Here is a 17,838-nt window from a genome sequence, read left to right on the forward strand (position 1 = left end):
CCCCAGGAAGATGGGGTCACCGCAAAAGGCATGCAAAGGTGCAGGGGGAGCTACAGGAGCAACACAGACTTCCCTAGCACAAAAGAGGAAAGTCCCTCCCTAATTCTCTGGGGGACTTGCAGGAAACAACCCCTCCAGTATTCAGCCATACCTGAAAATCAACCTTTGGCTGAAACTTTTGTTCTGCAGCTGAGTGGGGGCATTTGAGACTGTGCTAAGGTTGAAGGGCTGAACTGGGGATGTCTTGAGAAGTGCATCCCCTAGAGGGGAAGAGGTGCAATTGCACCTGAGGTGCATTTACATGAATGTGTTTCTTTTGAGGGACTGGAAGTCACATGTTAATGTGAAATCAAAAGCAAAGTGGGGTTTTGTTGCTGGACATTCCTTCTAGGGTGTCTGGCTGTACATGTTTAATCCTCTGAATATAATTGTGAAGCCTTTTAGGGGCTCTAATTGCAATGCATTATAACTGTTATCAGATATGATAAGTAGTGTCATTCTAAGTGATGCCTAAACATGTATACTTGTTACTGCATTAGGTAAAGAACAATCCAGACTATTAGCCACTAAGATGTAGAGGTGTATATTGTATGGTCAGTATTAGATACTCAGTCAGGGTTATATGTCACTATATATTTGATATTTATTTATTTATGAAGCGCCCGAATCACCCCCAAAGGGGTATCTCCGCGCTATGGAGGAGCTACTGTAGGCCAGAGAGAGAGAAAGGATTTAAAACAGTGCTGTTTTGAGGAGCCTTCCGAATTGAAGGTGATCGGGGCATTGCCGAAGATGAATGGGGAGTTGATTCCAATAAAAGGGGGCTAGGTGGAAGAAAGCTTTCCCACCCAAGCGCGATTTTTTAAAACTGGTACAAGGAGTAAAGTTTTAGCTCCTGAACATAAGGGTCTGGGTGGCCGGTATTGATTGAATTTTCCTGCAAGATAGCCAGGACATTTGCCGTTTAGAGCTTCATGCACAGTACAGCATATCTTACATTTGATCCGTTTGCGTACTGGGAGCCAGTGAAGCTGTTGTAGAAGAGGGAGAGATGCTGGTCTGGCAAGGGCATTTGAGATAAGGCAGGCTATGGTGTTTTGGGCTACTGGGAGTCTACTCAACGAGGACTCATTTGCTGAGATCAGAAGGGCATTACAGTAGTCCAAGTGGCTCAACACCAGTGCCTGATTGAGAGTTTTCCATGTGGTCAAAGGAAGGAAGGGGAATACCCTCTGTAGAAGGCTTAGCGCATGGAAGCAAGAGCCTACGGAGGCTACAACGTGCTCCTTCGTTGTCAGTTTCTGGTCAAGCGTATGCCAAGGTTCTTGACCACAGTCTTGGGAACCGGGGTGGTGCCTAGATCATCTGGCCACCATTCTGGGGACCACAGCAGTGGTGCATCTCCAAACAGCATAATCTCGGTTTTCCCAGCATTCAGCTGGAGTTAATTATTCCTCATCCAGCTAGCGATAGACATCGTGCCTTCTGAGAAGGTGGACTGGGCATTCGGAGTGTGTTTGTAAAATGAAAGTAGTAGCTGAGTATCATCAGCATACGAAATTAGTGTGAAGTCCAGCTTTCTAAGTAATCCAGCTAATGGAGCAATGAAAATGTTGAATAAGGTGGGACTGAGGTAGGAACCTTTAGGTACTCCCTTAGTCAGGCCCATGGTCTTCGAACGGAACAGGCCCAGATTAAAAGTCTGAGTTCGTAGGGAGAGAAAGCTTGACATCCACTGAAAGGCGTGTCCTTGCATTCCAATTTCTTTAAGTCTCCTGAGCAGAATCTGGTGAGAGACGGTGTTGAAGGCTGCCGACATATTGAGCAGCACTAGTAGTACCGTTGTCCAGGGATTGCCTAATGTTGTCGGTAACAGCAATCAATGCTGACTCGGTGCTGTACCTTGGCCAAAATCCAGACTGAGATGGATCAAGGCATCCCGTGGATTCGACATGGTCACATAGATGTTTGTTGATATGTTTTTCCAATATCTTAGCAAAAACCAAAGGAAATGACGGATCCGTCCATCATTTCCTTTGGTTTTTGCTTTGTTCGCCATAAGTTGGCAGGGTATGCTCAGACGTGAGTCCCTTGCTCACTTTGCCACTGGATTCAAGCAAGCCTGGCTGAAGACGGCTGAAATGCCAGAAACCGGTCCTAGGAAGCTTGTTTCCGGTCCAGGGAAGACATGGCTTGGCAGTTCGGGCTGGACTGTTCCCATGAGGCACAGGGTCAGACTGATTTGCATATGGCCATGTCTGAACTGGGGTGGCAGAGTGGGCTAAAGAACGGTGATGGATTAAACCCAGATCAGTTGACTGGGGGTGAGTGCTTGCAATGTTCAACACTCCGTCCATCATTTCCTTTGGTTTTTGCTTTCCAATATCTTACTCAGGAGAGGTAAAATTGAAACTGGACGATAGTTAGATAGGTCCTCCATGGGGGCCTTGATATTCGCACAGATGGGAATTATTCGTGCCGCCTTCCATTCAGCGGGAAGTTGGCTCTCACTCATCGAGAGATTGAGGATAGAGCAAATTGGGGGGGTAGCTGTTTGGAGAGCAACAAGGAAGTTCTGGCTGGAATAATATCCCAAGGTTGAGCCTGATTTTACTGTATTCATCAGTGACTCCACGTTACCAACTGTGAGAGGAGGGAAGTTTTCCAACGTGTGCACATTAGTCGGGGCTGAAGGGCAGCAGGATGCAATATCATACTGAAGGTTCCCGACTGTGGTGATTTTATCATAGATCAGATCAATTTTCTGTGCGAGATGAATAGCTATTTTATCACAGAGAGCTTGGGAGGGAGTTGCTGAAATTTTAAATGCTTGTTAAGATACTGGGGTGGGTCGCCACTGGGATGGTGCCAGTGGCCAGGGCCCTCACTCCAGTTTATGGTCAACCTACTGCATTAGGGGCAAGATGATGTGCATACATGGGAGTGGTGGTACTAGACCCCAGCACCCCTGCAGGAGGGGTAGGAATGTTGTGCCACGTCACGAAGTAATTACAACAGCTTATGTATATTTTCAAATTGTTACATGGTATTGAGTAGTGTGTGTGTTTAATAAATGTACTCTTCCTTTTATAAAGCAATGTACAGACTGGACAATCAATTATTGAGTGTTATTTCTGCATACCTGCAAATGGCCATTACTAGCCCACACCACCTCCCTTGAGTAAGCCTTAGACTGCTCTGCAACACTACCCTCTGAGAGTCAAGCGCTACAATGGGGTGTTTGGTTCCCATTGAAGGACAAATGTAGACATGTTATTTGTGCAGGCATCACAGATACCTCTTTTCCCAACAGAGTGGCACAATTTTGTTTTGAAAACATTACCCTTTTTGGCGATGTGGGCAGCTGTGGACTTTGAGCCAGGGCTCGACCACCACATTGGGAAATTTACCAAAACGTTCACTTCCTTAGTGAGGTAATGCAGTGGACAACAGATCGTCCACTGCCTTTAAGCAGCTTAACAGTTCTATACTTTCATTACTGTGCTACATTGTGTTACATATGAAACTTAATTTAAATTTTTTATAGCATTCATATTAATATGAAGGTAACAGCAGAGCATATGTGGCAATATGAAATTCTCCAGTTACATTTACAGCAGTTTGTGATATCAACATAGCTGAACCAAGCACAAACTCTGAACAGTGCATTCTATGCCCTCATATCAACAATGTGCCCTATGATGTGGGACCACAGAGCTCCAATATTGATGACAGTCTCACCAGAATAGCCAAGGTGAATAATAAATGCAGATTTCTAAGGATGGATTCAGAGAAGGAGATACATTCATGAGAATGATAAGTTTTCCAAAGGATACTGCAGTTGATCGAGTGAACGTTGGTCAATGGTGCCTATGCTGTTATAGACAAAGGCACTGCTCAGTAGTATTGCCAGAGAAAATATTGAGTTATCATTATTTGAATTTCCCTGGAAAAGATACAAAATACACATTTTGTAGTCACAATAAAATAACACTTTGATTTTTCATTTGCCAGACCTCCATGAGTGACTTCGGATATAATTTTGTGTCATTGTTGTAGAAACATTACAGAATATTTATTATAGGGATTAGTTAGAGAAACTGTATTTTCAACTATTTGTATTTGCTATACTACAGTTTACTGCTAGTGGAACAAGTAAAGTTCTCCATTGACATTAAACAGATAAGATAACCATAAAGTATTTCCAATTTAAAAACTGTGCTATGTTGTTTAAAGACAAGGCCATCTCTAATGACTCACCTTCTCCACATCACCAAGGCCCTCAGTGTCCAGCAGCACTAGGGTATATTTAGATATCTGAGGGTGTGGTACGCACCACATCCAAATCCCCTTAGTGTGAGACGCGATGGTAGATCCCAAGGAAAAGCCTAGGAAACAAAATACATTTAAAATTAAAGTGACAATGCTACTATTTCAATTTCAAATGTATACATTGCAAATATAGAAACCTCTAGACAAACTAGTCTGTGTATCCACGTTTGGCCCACACACCAACAAATCCCGCCAGATAATTTTAAAAAACTGGCATCTCCTTACACAACTGGAATGTCCTTTGGAACAACCATTGTTCGCTATGAAAAAGAACAACAATATAGGACAAAGAATCATTCAGATTTAACACCTATCACCACGAAAAAAGACTTAAGGACACAATGGAATATGAGACCCATAGAGGGCCACCACAAATGCCGTAACTGTTCAGTTTGCGAAAATACCATTGAAGGCTTTGAGTTCACGCATGATTCCATAAAATGGACCCACAAAGACTTCTATAACTGTAAAACCAAAAATACAGTTTATGCAATTCAGTGTCCCTGCCCTAAATTATATATAGGGAAAACAAACCAACAAATCAATCAAAGGATTGTTCAACACCACTCAAGGATAAAGAAGCAGGGCCTAATAGCGCTGCTGGTGTCGACTTTAAAAGAATTTGTTTGGACAGTGCTATCAGCATTAAAACAACCAACACGAGGTGGCAATGTAGAAACAAGGCTTCTGAAAAAAGAGGCATATTTAATCTTGAAATTCAATTGTACTCAGAAAGGATTAAATGAAATGTTGGAATTAAATAAAGTCACAAGCTAACGTTTCGCAAATCCTTTTCTGATCCCACGACCAAAACGGGCAGCAAGTAGAGATCAAGGCCAAGCTAAATCACAATTAATATTCATCCTCAAATGAATCAAGCTTAGCAGCCATGAGCGCAGTAAAACTCCCAAGTGGAGGGCAGGAACTACAGCTCCCAGAAACCAACATACACATCACTTCCTGTTTCAAGACCAATAAAAAGCGCTGACAACCGGAATAGTACCCTTGCAAAAACGAGCGATCAGTGAGAAGCAGTGAGAGCGCACTACAGAAGACACCCGAAACATTTAGTGCGGACTTCCTAAGTAAGTGCAAATCAAAATCATTTGAACATTCGCAGCCAAAGACAACTTGCGGTACAAACAACAGTCCATTTCTCCCGCTTTAGATTCGAACGTCGAGCAAGATTGAAACCGTACAGGACAGCCTCCGAGTTTAGGACACAATGTGACAACGTTAAGCAAGTCTCTTCGTACTGAACTAAAAATACAAAAGACAGACGCTGTGATACAATGTTTCTTCTTCTTCCTCCTCCTTTTAAACTCCACAGAATGGGCTCAAATTAACGCACAATCAACGCTCCCGCATTTCTCCTTTACAATGAACTCTGAGACCCCGAGAGGCACACTGAACCTTAAAACATTATAAAAGTAAGCAAAATAGAGAGTCTATTTGACTGATAACTTATAAATATTGGACACATTTTTTAATTGTAAAACACTGCATGTTCACTTCCTTAGATCGCCTCTAGATCCTGCATGGAATTAGTTAAATATAATTCAATACGCAGTCAGGAAGATCGACCACGAAAATAATTCAGGTACAATATAAACAATTAAGATCTCCACCACTTAGCTAAAGAGAAGGGGCATAAGAAACTGAATATTCTTTTTTTATTCTTTTTTATTAATTACAGATTACACTATGTTACTGCCCTGAAGAAAATCCCTTGAGCATAGCAGGGATTAGAAACGTGTCGGCATCTTGTTTTAATCCATGAGGGAAACTAATTAAATTGGTACAGATCCTTTAGAGGGAATTCGAACATTGATTTACCCCCACAGTCCCCAAAACCCTTGTTCCCATATAGAGCATCTCTCAAAAAGAAAACAGTGATAGGGTTTGATGAGAGTGCTAGTCAGTTGATTTCATGAATAAATCTCATACTGGTGTAATTCTGTACAAGGTTTGATTGTATAGATATAGAACTCATAGGTGATTGTTTGTGTAGTACTGTATAGACATATAATTCATGTACTGACTTGTGTTTATAATTTTCAATGAATGTTTTGTATTTGTCATTACTTGGGAATTAATTGTGTATTCTCGATTCTCAGACATGATGATGTTGTTTAAAAAAGATTCTCATAACAGGTAAATCATGGCGAAATGATTAGCCAAGGTCCAAGGAATATAAATATTGGCCCTTAGTCTGCTAAAATAATAAAGCAGCTTTACAAAAAAGGCAGCCAGGCTCTTTTGTTTCAAATATTTCAAGTACGCCACACCTGTCCACCTATATAGGGCGTAACCCTTCCATATGCATCACAAGTTGGAGCGGGGCATCCCGCGAGGGTTTCAGCATTATATTAAGCTCCCTCGAAAGAAGCACTGATTAATTCTAGTAGGCTGGACTACCATCCAGCTTGGGAAATTAATGTCTGAGAAAGATACTCTCATTCACGGAAAGCCACATCCAAAACTTAATTTTAACTCCTCCCACCTTCTCTTCTATATCATTAAGCACCACTGCCAAGCAGCATAATGAATCAGAGAAACTAATGCACTTAAATAAGAAACACATCAGGACTGAACTTCACGGACACTTCTTGCAAGAGCACTTGAAGGCAGGCACCATCCCTTGGGGCCTACAGATTAAAAATGTTCCTGTAATATTTATAGAGGATCCCGAATACAAAAAAGATTTCAACTTTATAAGTATTAAGTGCAGCCGTGATCTCATGGTTCATACCATAGAAACCGTTTAAAGAATTTGCCAGAAAGAAGTTGAAGAACTTGAAAACTTGATTCAAACAATCAAAAATAATCACACCGTGACTGAAGCAAAAACATTGCTAGATAAAATTGATAAGGAGATACAGACCTTTAAAGATAACACTATTAGCTTTAAAACTTCCAAATTTGAAAAAGACACCAAATCCTTCAACATAGAGACAGTCTATCCTTACCTGAAGGACGATTATTACCCCAAAGTGGACTCACGCAGAGGCAGATCCAAGAATAGATTTTTATCATTCTCAGAATCTTCATCATCAGACTCAACAGGTGAATCTGACCCAAGAGAAGGAACTTCAAAAAGACAGAACACGTGTTCAGAGAAGGGCGACCAAAGAAACAGAGTACGGTTCAAACAACAGCAGCCATGGAAAATGAGAACCAGGAGAAATTTTTACAATACCAGAGTAAAATTTCAATAATAAACTTGTCAACGAAGCAACTAGCAGACGAGTCGGTTTTGGAATTAGGTGTGAAATTTGTACCAAGAACACTCACGGACTTCACAAACCTGAAAATAGAAGCACCAGAATTTTTTCGTAAGATTCACCTTGAAGTGTTCTTCCATGGAAAAGAAAAAACCTGCAACACACCGAGCCTTCAGGATTAACCAAAAAATCGAATTTGAATCCTCCTACACACAGCATCCCAAAACAAATAACAGCCTTTGAACAGGCGGTCTTGTCCTCCATCATACAATTGGAAAACAGCAAACCATTTATCAAAAGGAACATCAGCAGGGAACAATAAAAAGCTATACAAGATCTACAAAAAGACGATGGAATAGTCATCAAGCCTGCAGATAAGGGTGGGGCCCTAGTCATATAGCCAAAAGAGATGTATTTAGTAGAAGAAAAAAGTCAAATTGAGAACAATGAGTGGTCCCGACGACTTACGGGAGACCCTACACGACAATTAGAAAGAGAAATCAGAAACAAACTCAAATATGGACTGGAAAAAGGGATTTTAGGTCCCAATGAATTCGAATTCCTCAATAAATCACATCCTAGGATCCCAGTCATTTACTTTCTACACAAAATTCATAAGTGTCTAACACAACCACCTGGAAGACCGATAGTCTCCAGTTGCGATTCGGTATTGGAGCCCATCGCAAAGTATGTAAATGTCTTCCTAAAAACTTTCATGGAACAAGTACCTTCGTACTTAAGAGACACGACTGATTTCATAAATAAAATTGAAGGTCACTCATTTGACCCGTGCTTCCAGTGGATGGTATCATTCAATGTTGTCTCACTATACACCCAGATCCCCCTGGAAGAAGCTCTCCAAACAATAGAATATTATTTGGAAACCAGACAAAGGCCCCACAGAGTACCCAACGACTTCACACTGGAACTAGCAGGAATAGCTTTAAAGAAAAATTACTTTACATTTTTCATGCAGACCAAAGGAATTGCAATGGGATGTCCATTCGCCCCTGAAATGGCCGTACTGTTTATGGCCCTTCTTGAGGACAAGTTTATCATCAACAATAATCCATTCAGTGGACACATCCAACAATGGTACCTGTACATAGATGATGTCTGGTGCCTTTGGAATGGTACAGAAGAAGATCTACACCAGTTCCATGTATAGCTCAATACAAGACACCAAGACATCAAGTTTAGTATTACTAAGAGCAAAACAAGCTTGACTTTTCTCGATGTGGAAGTGATTCCATATGAACAAGAATTGACAACCATTTGTGCAGGGAGGCAGGGTGGGGTCTGCATGGGGGAGATGGGTTTTGTTGTTTTCAATGTTCTTGTTTCTGGTATTGATACAATGTCATTCTTGCTTCTCCTGCAAAGCAATTGGTCCCACTGTCCCTTGTGACTTCAAACTCTAATTGAGAGGTTCTTGTCCACCGTCAAGTTCTGGCCGTGGGGTAGAGGGGGGCTCTAGAGGTCCATTGGCTGCTGAGTCCCTCAAGATGATTTCTTCTCCCGACAAAATAGTTAGATGGCGTCTGGCGCAGCTCTTAACCTCTTGACTTGGAATGTCAATGGCCTGGGGGACAAAATTAAGAGGAGTATAGTGCTGCAGTATATGAAACGGCATTCTCTAGACATCGTGCTGCTCCAGGAGACGCACCTGGTTGGGAACTCCTGTGGGGCCCTGAATAGATGGGGGTATCGAATGGTCGCTCACTCAGGATTTTCCTCAGGCTCAAGGGGGATGGGGATTCTCCTCTGCAAAGGCTGCCCCTATATGATACACAACACCTGGACTGATGCGCAGGGTAGATACTCAGCTGTCACGGGCACCTAGGAGGGACAAGTCCTTAATGTTGTCTCCGTCTGTGCCCCCCCTGGGTTACAGCGCTCGACATTACGAGACGTAGGAACTCTAATACTAGAATTACCCTTAGGAGTACTGATACTGGTGGGCGACTTTAATTTAACTATGGATGGATCCAGGGACCGTCTCCCGCCCCACGACGATCCGTCATGGGGCTCCCAGCTTAATGAGTTCGTCAAAGCCTTAGGCGTCGTGGACGTCTGGAGATGGCTTAACCTGCTCAATACTCACTACACGTTTCAGTCAGGGGCTCACAACAGCCAGTCTCGAATAGACTACATGTTCACACATGCACAAGACATTCATGCTTTTACTACGTCCCGCTTTTTAGCATCTAGCGGCATCTCAGATCACTCGCCTATTCTCACCTGCTTCGGCTTGAGGCAGGCCAAGCGCCGCAGTACCCTTTCTGTAAACCCCTGGGCACTAAAGATACCTCATATTAGGGAGGCGCTACTTAAGGACACCGACTACTACTTTGCGGAAAATGTGGGGTCGTCGTTTCTGCGGAGACACTTTGGGGAGCATTTGGTGCTGTTACCAAGGGCCATGTACTGACATTAATGGTGGGACATAAGGCTGAACGTTCCAGGAGGGTGGTAGAGCTGGAAGGAGATATTTTAGTCAGGGAGGAGGCCATTGCGCGTGACACGGATCCTGAAGCACAACATACCTTAAACATGATACTGCAGGAAACTTCTCTCTGAAGATGCCACAGTGCGATCCCTGGCTACCCATCACAGAATCTACGAGCATGGTGAACGCACGAGTAAACTCCTGGCGTGGCTGGAACGGAGGGAGCAAGCCTCGAGATGGGTCCATGCAATATCTAGCCCCTCACTGACCCCCAACAAATTGCTGATACCTTTGCCGCTGAATTCGAAGCGGTTTATAAAACATCGGAGGCATCTCAGGCCCTGTTGTCGGCTGACCTCCTGGCTACTATAAATGTAGCGAGCCTCTCCCCACAGCATAGGGACGCCCTGGAAGTGGACATCACAGAGACGGAAATTCAGAAGGCCATACAGGATATCTGCTCTGTCAAAGCGATGGGTCCCAACGGGCTCCCCATCAAGCTTTTCAAACCCATGGCTTCTAGGTTAGCGCCTCACCTATTGAACATGTACACTGAATGCTTTAAATCGGGTCTCCTTCCGTCCGACGTTCGGACCGCCTCCATTGTGGTCATACACAAACCAAATAAACTAGCGGACGACTGTAAATCCTATTGTCCTATTTCCCTCCTAACTGTTGAGGAAAAGATCCTGGCCAAACTATTGGCCAATAGACTCCTTCCCTACAACACCGAACTAATTCATCCGGACCAGTCCAGATTTATGCCAGGGAGGAACGCAGCCCGGAATCTGCGACGGTTGAATGGGGCCCTTGGTAGACTCGAGACTATCGAGGAAGAGGTGATCTTACTGTCATTAGATGCCACCATGGCATTTGACACTATTGAATGGGATTTCCTCTTTGCTGTATTGGCTCGTAAGGGCTTTGGGCCTAAAGTAATAAAATGGATCAGGCTGCTTTACACACAACCTACTGCGCATGTCAAGGTCAATAACCACCTTTCTGCTACCTTTCCCCTCCGGCGAGGCACGCGGCAAGGTTGCCCGCTGTCTCCGCTGCTCTTCGCCCTTGAGTTGGACCCAATGGCCGTCTGGATTAGGGGTGATCCAGAAATACGGGAACTGAAATGGACAACAGATCACGAAGACCGCATCTCGCTTTACTTGGATGACATCCTTCTCTGTCTGGCCTTGCCTTCGCGATCCTTGCGGCGTGTACTTCACATATTTCACATCTTTGGTGCCCACTCCGGATGCAAGATAAATTGGTCTAAATCTCAGATATATGTGCTATGGGACGACCCCCACCTCCAGTCCTCGGGGCTATGATATACCGGTGGCGTCTCAAGGATTTCGATACCTGGGTATCTTCGTGACCCCAGATGCTAACCTCTTCTATGAACATAATTTATCGGGGCCCCTTCGACGTCTCCAATCGGATGTCCTACACTGGCGGTCTCTCCCACTTACCTTCTTGGGGCGAGCGGCACTGTTTTAGATGCTCGCACTCCCGCGCTTCCTGTATGCATTACAGAACACCCCCATTACTATCCCAGAATCCTATTTTTCCAGAATAGATAGCGTTATGCGATGACTACTATGTGAATACCGCCCACCGCGTATAGCAATGACTAAACTCACTATGGGATGGTACGACGGTGGCATAGCACTGCCAGACATGCGACTATACTACCAAGCTTCACAATTGACCGCAATATATAAATGAGTGTTTAGGAACTATGATGATCCAAACTTCCGTACAGATCACTGGCTCCTGGGGCGGGGTGGCTACAATAGGGCGCTATACACCAATCCCCATAAGCTCAACTTGACGAGCCCTACAGCATGCACGGTGGAGGTCTGGCATGGAGTCGCGAGGAAATTGGGTTGGAACAACCGATTGACCAAAGCCACGCCACTGTGGGAGCCCGACATTCTGGGGCAGCTCAGTAAATGCCCTGGGTTTGATAAATGGAACACAATTGGTATATCTACAGTCGGGGACATGTGGGTGAAGGGGAAACTAGCCACGTTTGCCGAACTTCAGGCTAAGTGTCAGTTGGCACACACTGAAACCTTCAGGTACCTCCAGATTAGTCATGCTATCTCTTTGGCTATACCTAAAGGGCTCCCCCTACCTGAGGCTTCCCCCCTAGAGGACAGATTGATAATTGACCCGATGAACCAAAAAGCAGTCTCCCTCACTTATAAAAAGTTGGTAAATAACCGGACCGACCCGATGCAGCGATTGCGTGAGGGCTGGGAGTCGGAGCTGGGCAGCATCGACGATGAAGACTGGCGCGACGCACTGACCTTCCCCAAAGAAGTGGCCATCCCCGTGAGACTACGTCTCATCCAGCTGAAAATCCTCCACTGAGTTTATTTCGACGCTAAACTCTTTTTCAGACTGGGTAGACATCCTGAACCCCTTTGTTTCCGTCATTGCAATCAGACTGCCACCTTCTTTCACATACTATGGGAATGCCCACAAATCAAGTATTACTAGGAAAAAGTCACGAAACAAATGGAAAGGACATGCGATAAGTCCCTAAAGCCATCTCCCCAGCTCTGTCTCCTCAATATATGGGAGGCTACTGTTCTTTCCCAGGCAGAGCTGGTGTGGGCATCAATGGGTTGGGATATCACGAAACGAAATATCGCACAGAAATGGGGGGTGTATGCAGTCCCAAATTTGCACAACTGGGCCAAAGACATGGACAGAGCAATGATTGCAGAGAAGGATGTGTTCAAGGGTAGAGGTTGCCCCAGGAAATGGGACCACAAATGGGGGAGATGGAACAAATATAGAGGGGATATCTGCATCTCTCCTACTATTGAATTACGGCGTGACAGACACACTCTGATAGCTCAACCAACTGATAATGATGAGGCCTTGCCTCTGACTCACTAAGGTTGTTCTATCCATGTGTCTTTACTACCTGTGCATTTTATTGATATGTATACCTCTTTTACTTAATGATTAGTCGCCTGGGTGGTTGGACAACACTCTGATTCAGCGAATTGACGAAACCAGTGATTATCGTCATGTCATTGTAATGACTGTGGAATCATGTATTTGGGGCCTGACTATTGCTTTGATATCACAATGTACCAATATCTTTATGTTGAAAATAAAATTGTTTTTAAAAAAATTGACAACTACATTACATTGTAAACCAACCGACAGGAACACAATCCTCCACTACCAAAGTTCTAACCGAAGAAAACTTAGGGACAACCTTCCTTATGGCAGGCTACTAAGAATTAGAAGGAACTGTGCAAGAAAATATGACTTTATGGTACACGCAACGGTACTCTGTGATCATCTAAAAGAGAGAGGCTATCCCTATAAGATGCTCAAACATGCAACTAAAAGGGCATGGTATACACCACGAGAAGAACTTCTCATTAAGAAAGAAAAGAAACCTCTAGACAAACTAGTCTGTGTATCTACGTTTGGCCCACACACCAACAAATTCCACCAGGTAATTTTAAAAAACTGGCAACTCCTTACACGCCTGCACACAATGTCTAAAACCCAAGTTGCTACATATTGGAATAAGCCAGGTTTTGCGTATATTACTGTATGCTGGGCAAAAGAATAAGACATGGATAACATCTTCTCTGATATAGTTACATGCTGGGCAGTTTTCGTTATCAGTTTTTGCCCATTTCGAGGTGAATGATCTAATGGGGCGAGAACCATGCCTTAATTGTACATATAGTTTCCTCGCAAGAGGGGGTTGGACTTCATCCAGAAATTTCTCCCACCCCATTTCGAATTTAAATGTGAGGAACTCAGTGGAAAGCCTACCATAGGAAGATGAGCTTTGTAGTGCGCGTTGATTATGCTGTCTAACCAGATTTAACAACTGGGCCCTAGATATCCTCGGGCAACTCAACTCGGGGGACCCCCATAACTGGGGCATGCCTATTTTTAAAGAGGGGGCCTTAATGTGGGAAAGCCAGGGAATATTTTTGTTTTTTAAGTGTTCCCAGGCCTCCCGGAATTCGACTCTAAAGGATAGCAGCTCAGGTACTGACCATATCCTCCTCCAGTAAAGCAAAGGGCGCACATCTGCCAGGTTCTCAATAGACTCCAATCCCAAGTCCATTCGCAAGGGAATGAGAGGTGTACTTGTCGGTAGGCCCACCAAATTTCTCATAAAGGCCTGTTCAACCCTCAAAAGGCTTCATACATTCTTGTGGCCCCAAAGTTCAGCACCATAAAGAGATGCAGACCGAGCCTGGAGGCTATAGATCTCAAGGGCGGGCGCAACCGGTTTAGATAACAATGTTCTCTGGAACTTGCCAATGCCCCCGCTATTTGCGAAAGTCTAAGCGCAGATTTGGCAATCTGATGGCCCCAGCCAAAATCCTCCGTCAAAGTAATCCCAAGGTAGACGAAGGTCTTGACTCGTTCCAGCGGAACACCATCCAAAAGAGGGTTCGGGCGCGTGAGCCTCGGGGGATTAAAGATCATGAACTTGGTCTTGTCCAAATTGATCTCCAAACCCCTCGAGGCGCAAAATCCCACGAAACCATCCAAGACACGCTGGATGCCCAACGCTGTTCGGGACAACAACAGAGTGTCATCCGCGAACATTAGCGCAGGCACCCAGCCAGACTTCAACCAGGGGGCATCATTATCCTTTACTTCATTTAGGGTATCAACAAGACCATTAATGAATAAGCTAAAAAGGGTAGGGGCCAAAACGCACCCCTGCCGAACGCCCCTAGAGACAGGGAATCGATCCGAAAGGGCCCCATGTCTCCCACACCTGACCTGTGCATAGTTTCCAACGTGCAGACGAGTCAGGATATTGAGCAAATAGGGAGGGAGGCCCAAGTCTGTCAATACCACCCACAATTTTTCCCTAGGGACCAAATCGAGAGCAGCCCGCAGGTCCACAAAGACAAGGTAGAGGCTGCCACCCTCAACCCTTGTGGTTTTCCAAAAAAGGACCTGGAGCCGGAAAATTTGGTCCAAGGTTGAGATTCCGGATCTGAAACCAGCCTGGAGGGTGGACAATATTTCCCGTTCCTCCATCCAGGCATGTATCCTATCCAGTATAATTCTGCCCATTAGATTTTGTGTTGTATCTAACAGACTAATGGGCCTATAATTTGAGGGGGTAAGTGGACAGCCTTTTTTGTAAATGGGGACAATCTCGGCCCCCAGCCAAGTATCCGGTGGATAAGACCCCATAAGGATCGCGTTAAATAGAATAACAAGGTAAGGCACCCATATTTTAGGCTGGGATCGAAACAAATCCCCGGCAATTTATCAAGGCCGGGAGCTTTGTTTGGGAGCAATCTAACTATGGCGGTTTCTACCTCCTTCAGAGTGATACTCTCTGAGAGGTCAAAAGGATGCACACTCGATCCCGACCCTCGATCCGAGGCCCCCGTCAGTCGACACTCATGACGGGGTCTGGGGTAGGGGGGCGGGCGAGTGTCGCAATTCCCTCCTGGTTAGATCCAAGGGCTAGGTTTAAACCTAGCCGAGGTAGGTCATTGTGCTCCAAACATGCATATAGAGCCCCAAAATGAGCTTCCCACACTGGGGGTGCAATATTTGGGATAGTAGCTTGCCCTCCTCCCTTAGAGCCTGTACTAACAATGGCCCAAAATGACTTTACGTCCCTAGTCAGGAGCGCATTTTTCAGCTCTTCCCACCTAGCTTCCTCCCAGTCCCTCTTACCTCCCTCGATTACCTTTTTATAAAGCAAGCGAGATGATCTAGTTTTTAAGCTGTCCTTGACTTTAAAAGCAGTAAGGAGATCCTTCTTAGCTTTCCTGCAGGTGACATTATACCAGGGGTGTATCTTTGCCCCACCTCGTCCAGGCCTGCTTAGTGGGCAAAGAACATCCCCCAACGCACTGGCCAACTGCCTATGAATTTTTACAGCGTGGGTGCTTGATGGCAAGTCGGCCATCGCAGCTAGCCATGGTATAGCGAGCTGGTATATTTCACCCAGCTTAAACGGGTAGTTCTGGAAGTGGGGCCAGTTAACCCTACGACGGTTATTCGAGACCATGAGTGGCATGCTCTTATTAGTAATAGGACCAGCTTCAGGGTTAGTCAGCCCAAAGCTCCCAGGCTTAAGTGTTAAAACGAGGGTGTTGTGGTCACTATCATGTCTCGGATACACTCTAAATTCTAGAAGCATGTCCCAATGTCTAACTTCCATCATAATGTAATCAATGGTGGAGGTTTGTGCTACCCTGTTAAATGTAGGAAAACCTGGGCGATCGGGGTCCAGTCTCCCATTACACGCCCGCAAGGACGTAGCCAGTGAGAATGATTTTATTTGGAGGACCAACCGAGTCCATACCTTGACAGGGGGGATCTTTGGTTCCGGAATACACCAGAGCAGGTCTTCCTCGTCCTGCTCTTCCAAGTCAGAGTTAACCAAGGGCTCGAATTGGCAATTAAAATCCCCACCAATGATTTTTATAACTGAGGGGTCAAGTGTCTGGATAAAGAGATCTAATGCTTTAATCGTATCTGACTCCTGCCCACTCCTAACTGGCCTAGAATAGATATTTATTATGGCTATTTTTGGTGTATTCAGGGGTGTCAATAGCACACATTGGACATCAGAGGAGTTAGTTGGTACTTGGATAGCTTGGACGCCCAAATGGGTGCCTATCCAAATTGACAGGCCACCAGATGGGCGGCCTCTGCCTCCAGATACTGCCAGGATGTGAAAAATTGCATAACCTGGACTAACACTCTCCTCTAGAGCCCAAGTTTCCTGAATCAGGCAGATATCGTGTGCTGCTATAAAAGAGCCCCAGTCAGGATTAGATAATTAATTTTTTAAACCAGCAACGTTCCACGAAAGGATTTTTATAGTACCATCGGCTACCTTACCAGAGACTTTTGGGATTCCTATTGCCATTTTGGAAAAACTATCACAAGGAGGGGTCTCTAGATGAACTTTCTTCTCTATTTTTTCTATACAAGATGCTTCCCCCCCTACAACGGAAGCTCCTCTCGAGAGCCAATCCTCCTCCGGGTCACACCCTCCCGCCCTGCCCGCACAACTAGAAGGTATACCCACTGCAGAGATGGGGGTTTTAGTAGTTCCCTCCAGTGCAGTTAAAGAGGTAGGTGTTTCACTAATGTAAATCGGGACTAACTCCTTGTCATGTGGGCATCAATCAACCTGATTCAGTACACTGAACCTATTTCTATGCACAAAGGAAGACAGAGGGGGATTATAGGCATGGAAATCTACCCAGCTTGTTTGCCCCTGATACATTCCAGATAAACAACCATTACGGCCCTCGTCATATTTGGCGTTTTTACAATGAGCTGGTCTCGAATGAGACACAGGATAAAAATATGGCAAGTGGAGGGGAAGAATTTGAGTGTTTAATCTGGAGGGGGACGAACCACAGAAATACTCAACGGCGGCAGTATCCCTAAAGTTTATTACCACACAGTTCTCTGCAATATTTTTGGGACCCTTCCCAATCCAGTCTATACGTCTTACAGAAAGAATTTCCACAGAAATATGGGAGGGAAGAGGTCTGTTTACATTAAGCCACTGTATACACTTATTTTTTAACTCAATATGGCTTTCATTTTTTCCCTGGATTAAAGGTGGTACTCCCGTTAAAACTACAACGTACGGTAAGGACTCTGGGGCAAGGTTAATAGTTTGCAACACCGATGGGGTAACTATAGAAGATGGATTTAAATTTGTTGGAACCAAAACATCGGAGGATCCCCTTCCCAGTCTGTATCTATCGCATCCTGTCTTCTCTTCACTATGAGTGGCTTTTGCATTTGCAGAAGCCAAGACCGGGATTGTAGCTACAT

General features: G+C 44.7%; 1 protein-coding gene across 4 annotated transcripts in view; it reads right to left on the reverse strand.

Annotated features, from left to right (window-relative positions):
• LOC146784476 (guanylate-binding protein 6-like) overlaps positions 1-17,838 on the reverse strand; it is a 735,489-nt gene that overhangs the window by 499,923 nt on the left and 217,728 nt on the right. For all 4 annotated transcript variants that reach the window (XM_085633276.1, XM_085633273.1, XM_085633275.1 and 1 more), the window contains exons 3-4: positions 4,261-4,388; positions 3,837-3,946 (exon numbers count right to left, since the gene is read on the reverse strand). In XM_085633276.1, the coding sequence (XP_085489402.1) occupies positions 3,837-3,946; positions 4,261-4,388 (238 nt within the window). The remainder of the gene's footprint in view (positions 1-3,836; positions 3,947-4,260; positions 4,389-17,838) is intronic.

Source organism: Triturus cristatus, chromosome 11, assembly GCF_964204655.1.
Source record: "Triturus cristatus chromosome 11, aTriCri1.1, whole genome shotgun sequence".
Classification (NCBI taxonomy): domain Eukaryota; kingdom Metazoa; phylum Chordata; class Amphibia; order Caudata; family Salamandridae; genus Triturus; species Triturus cristatus.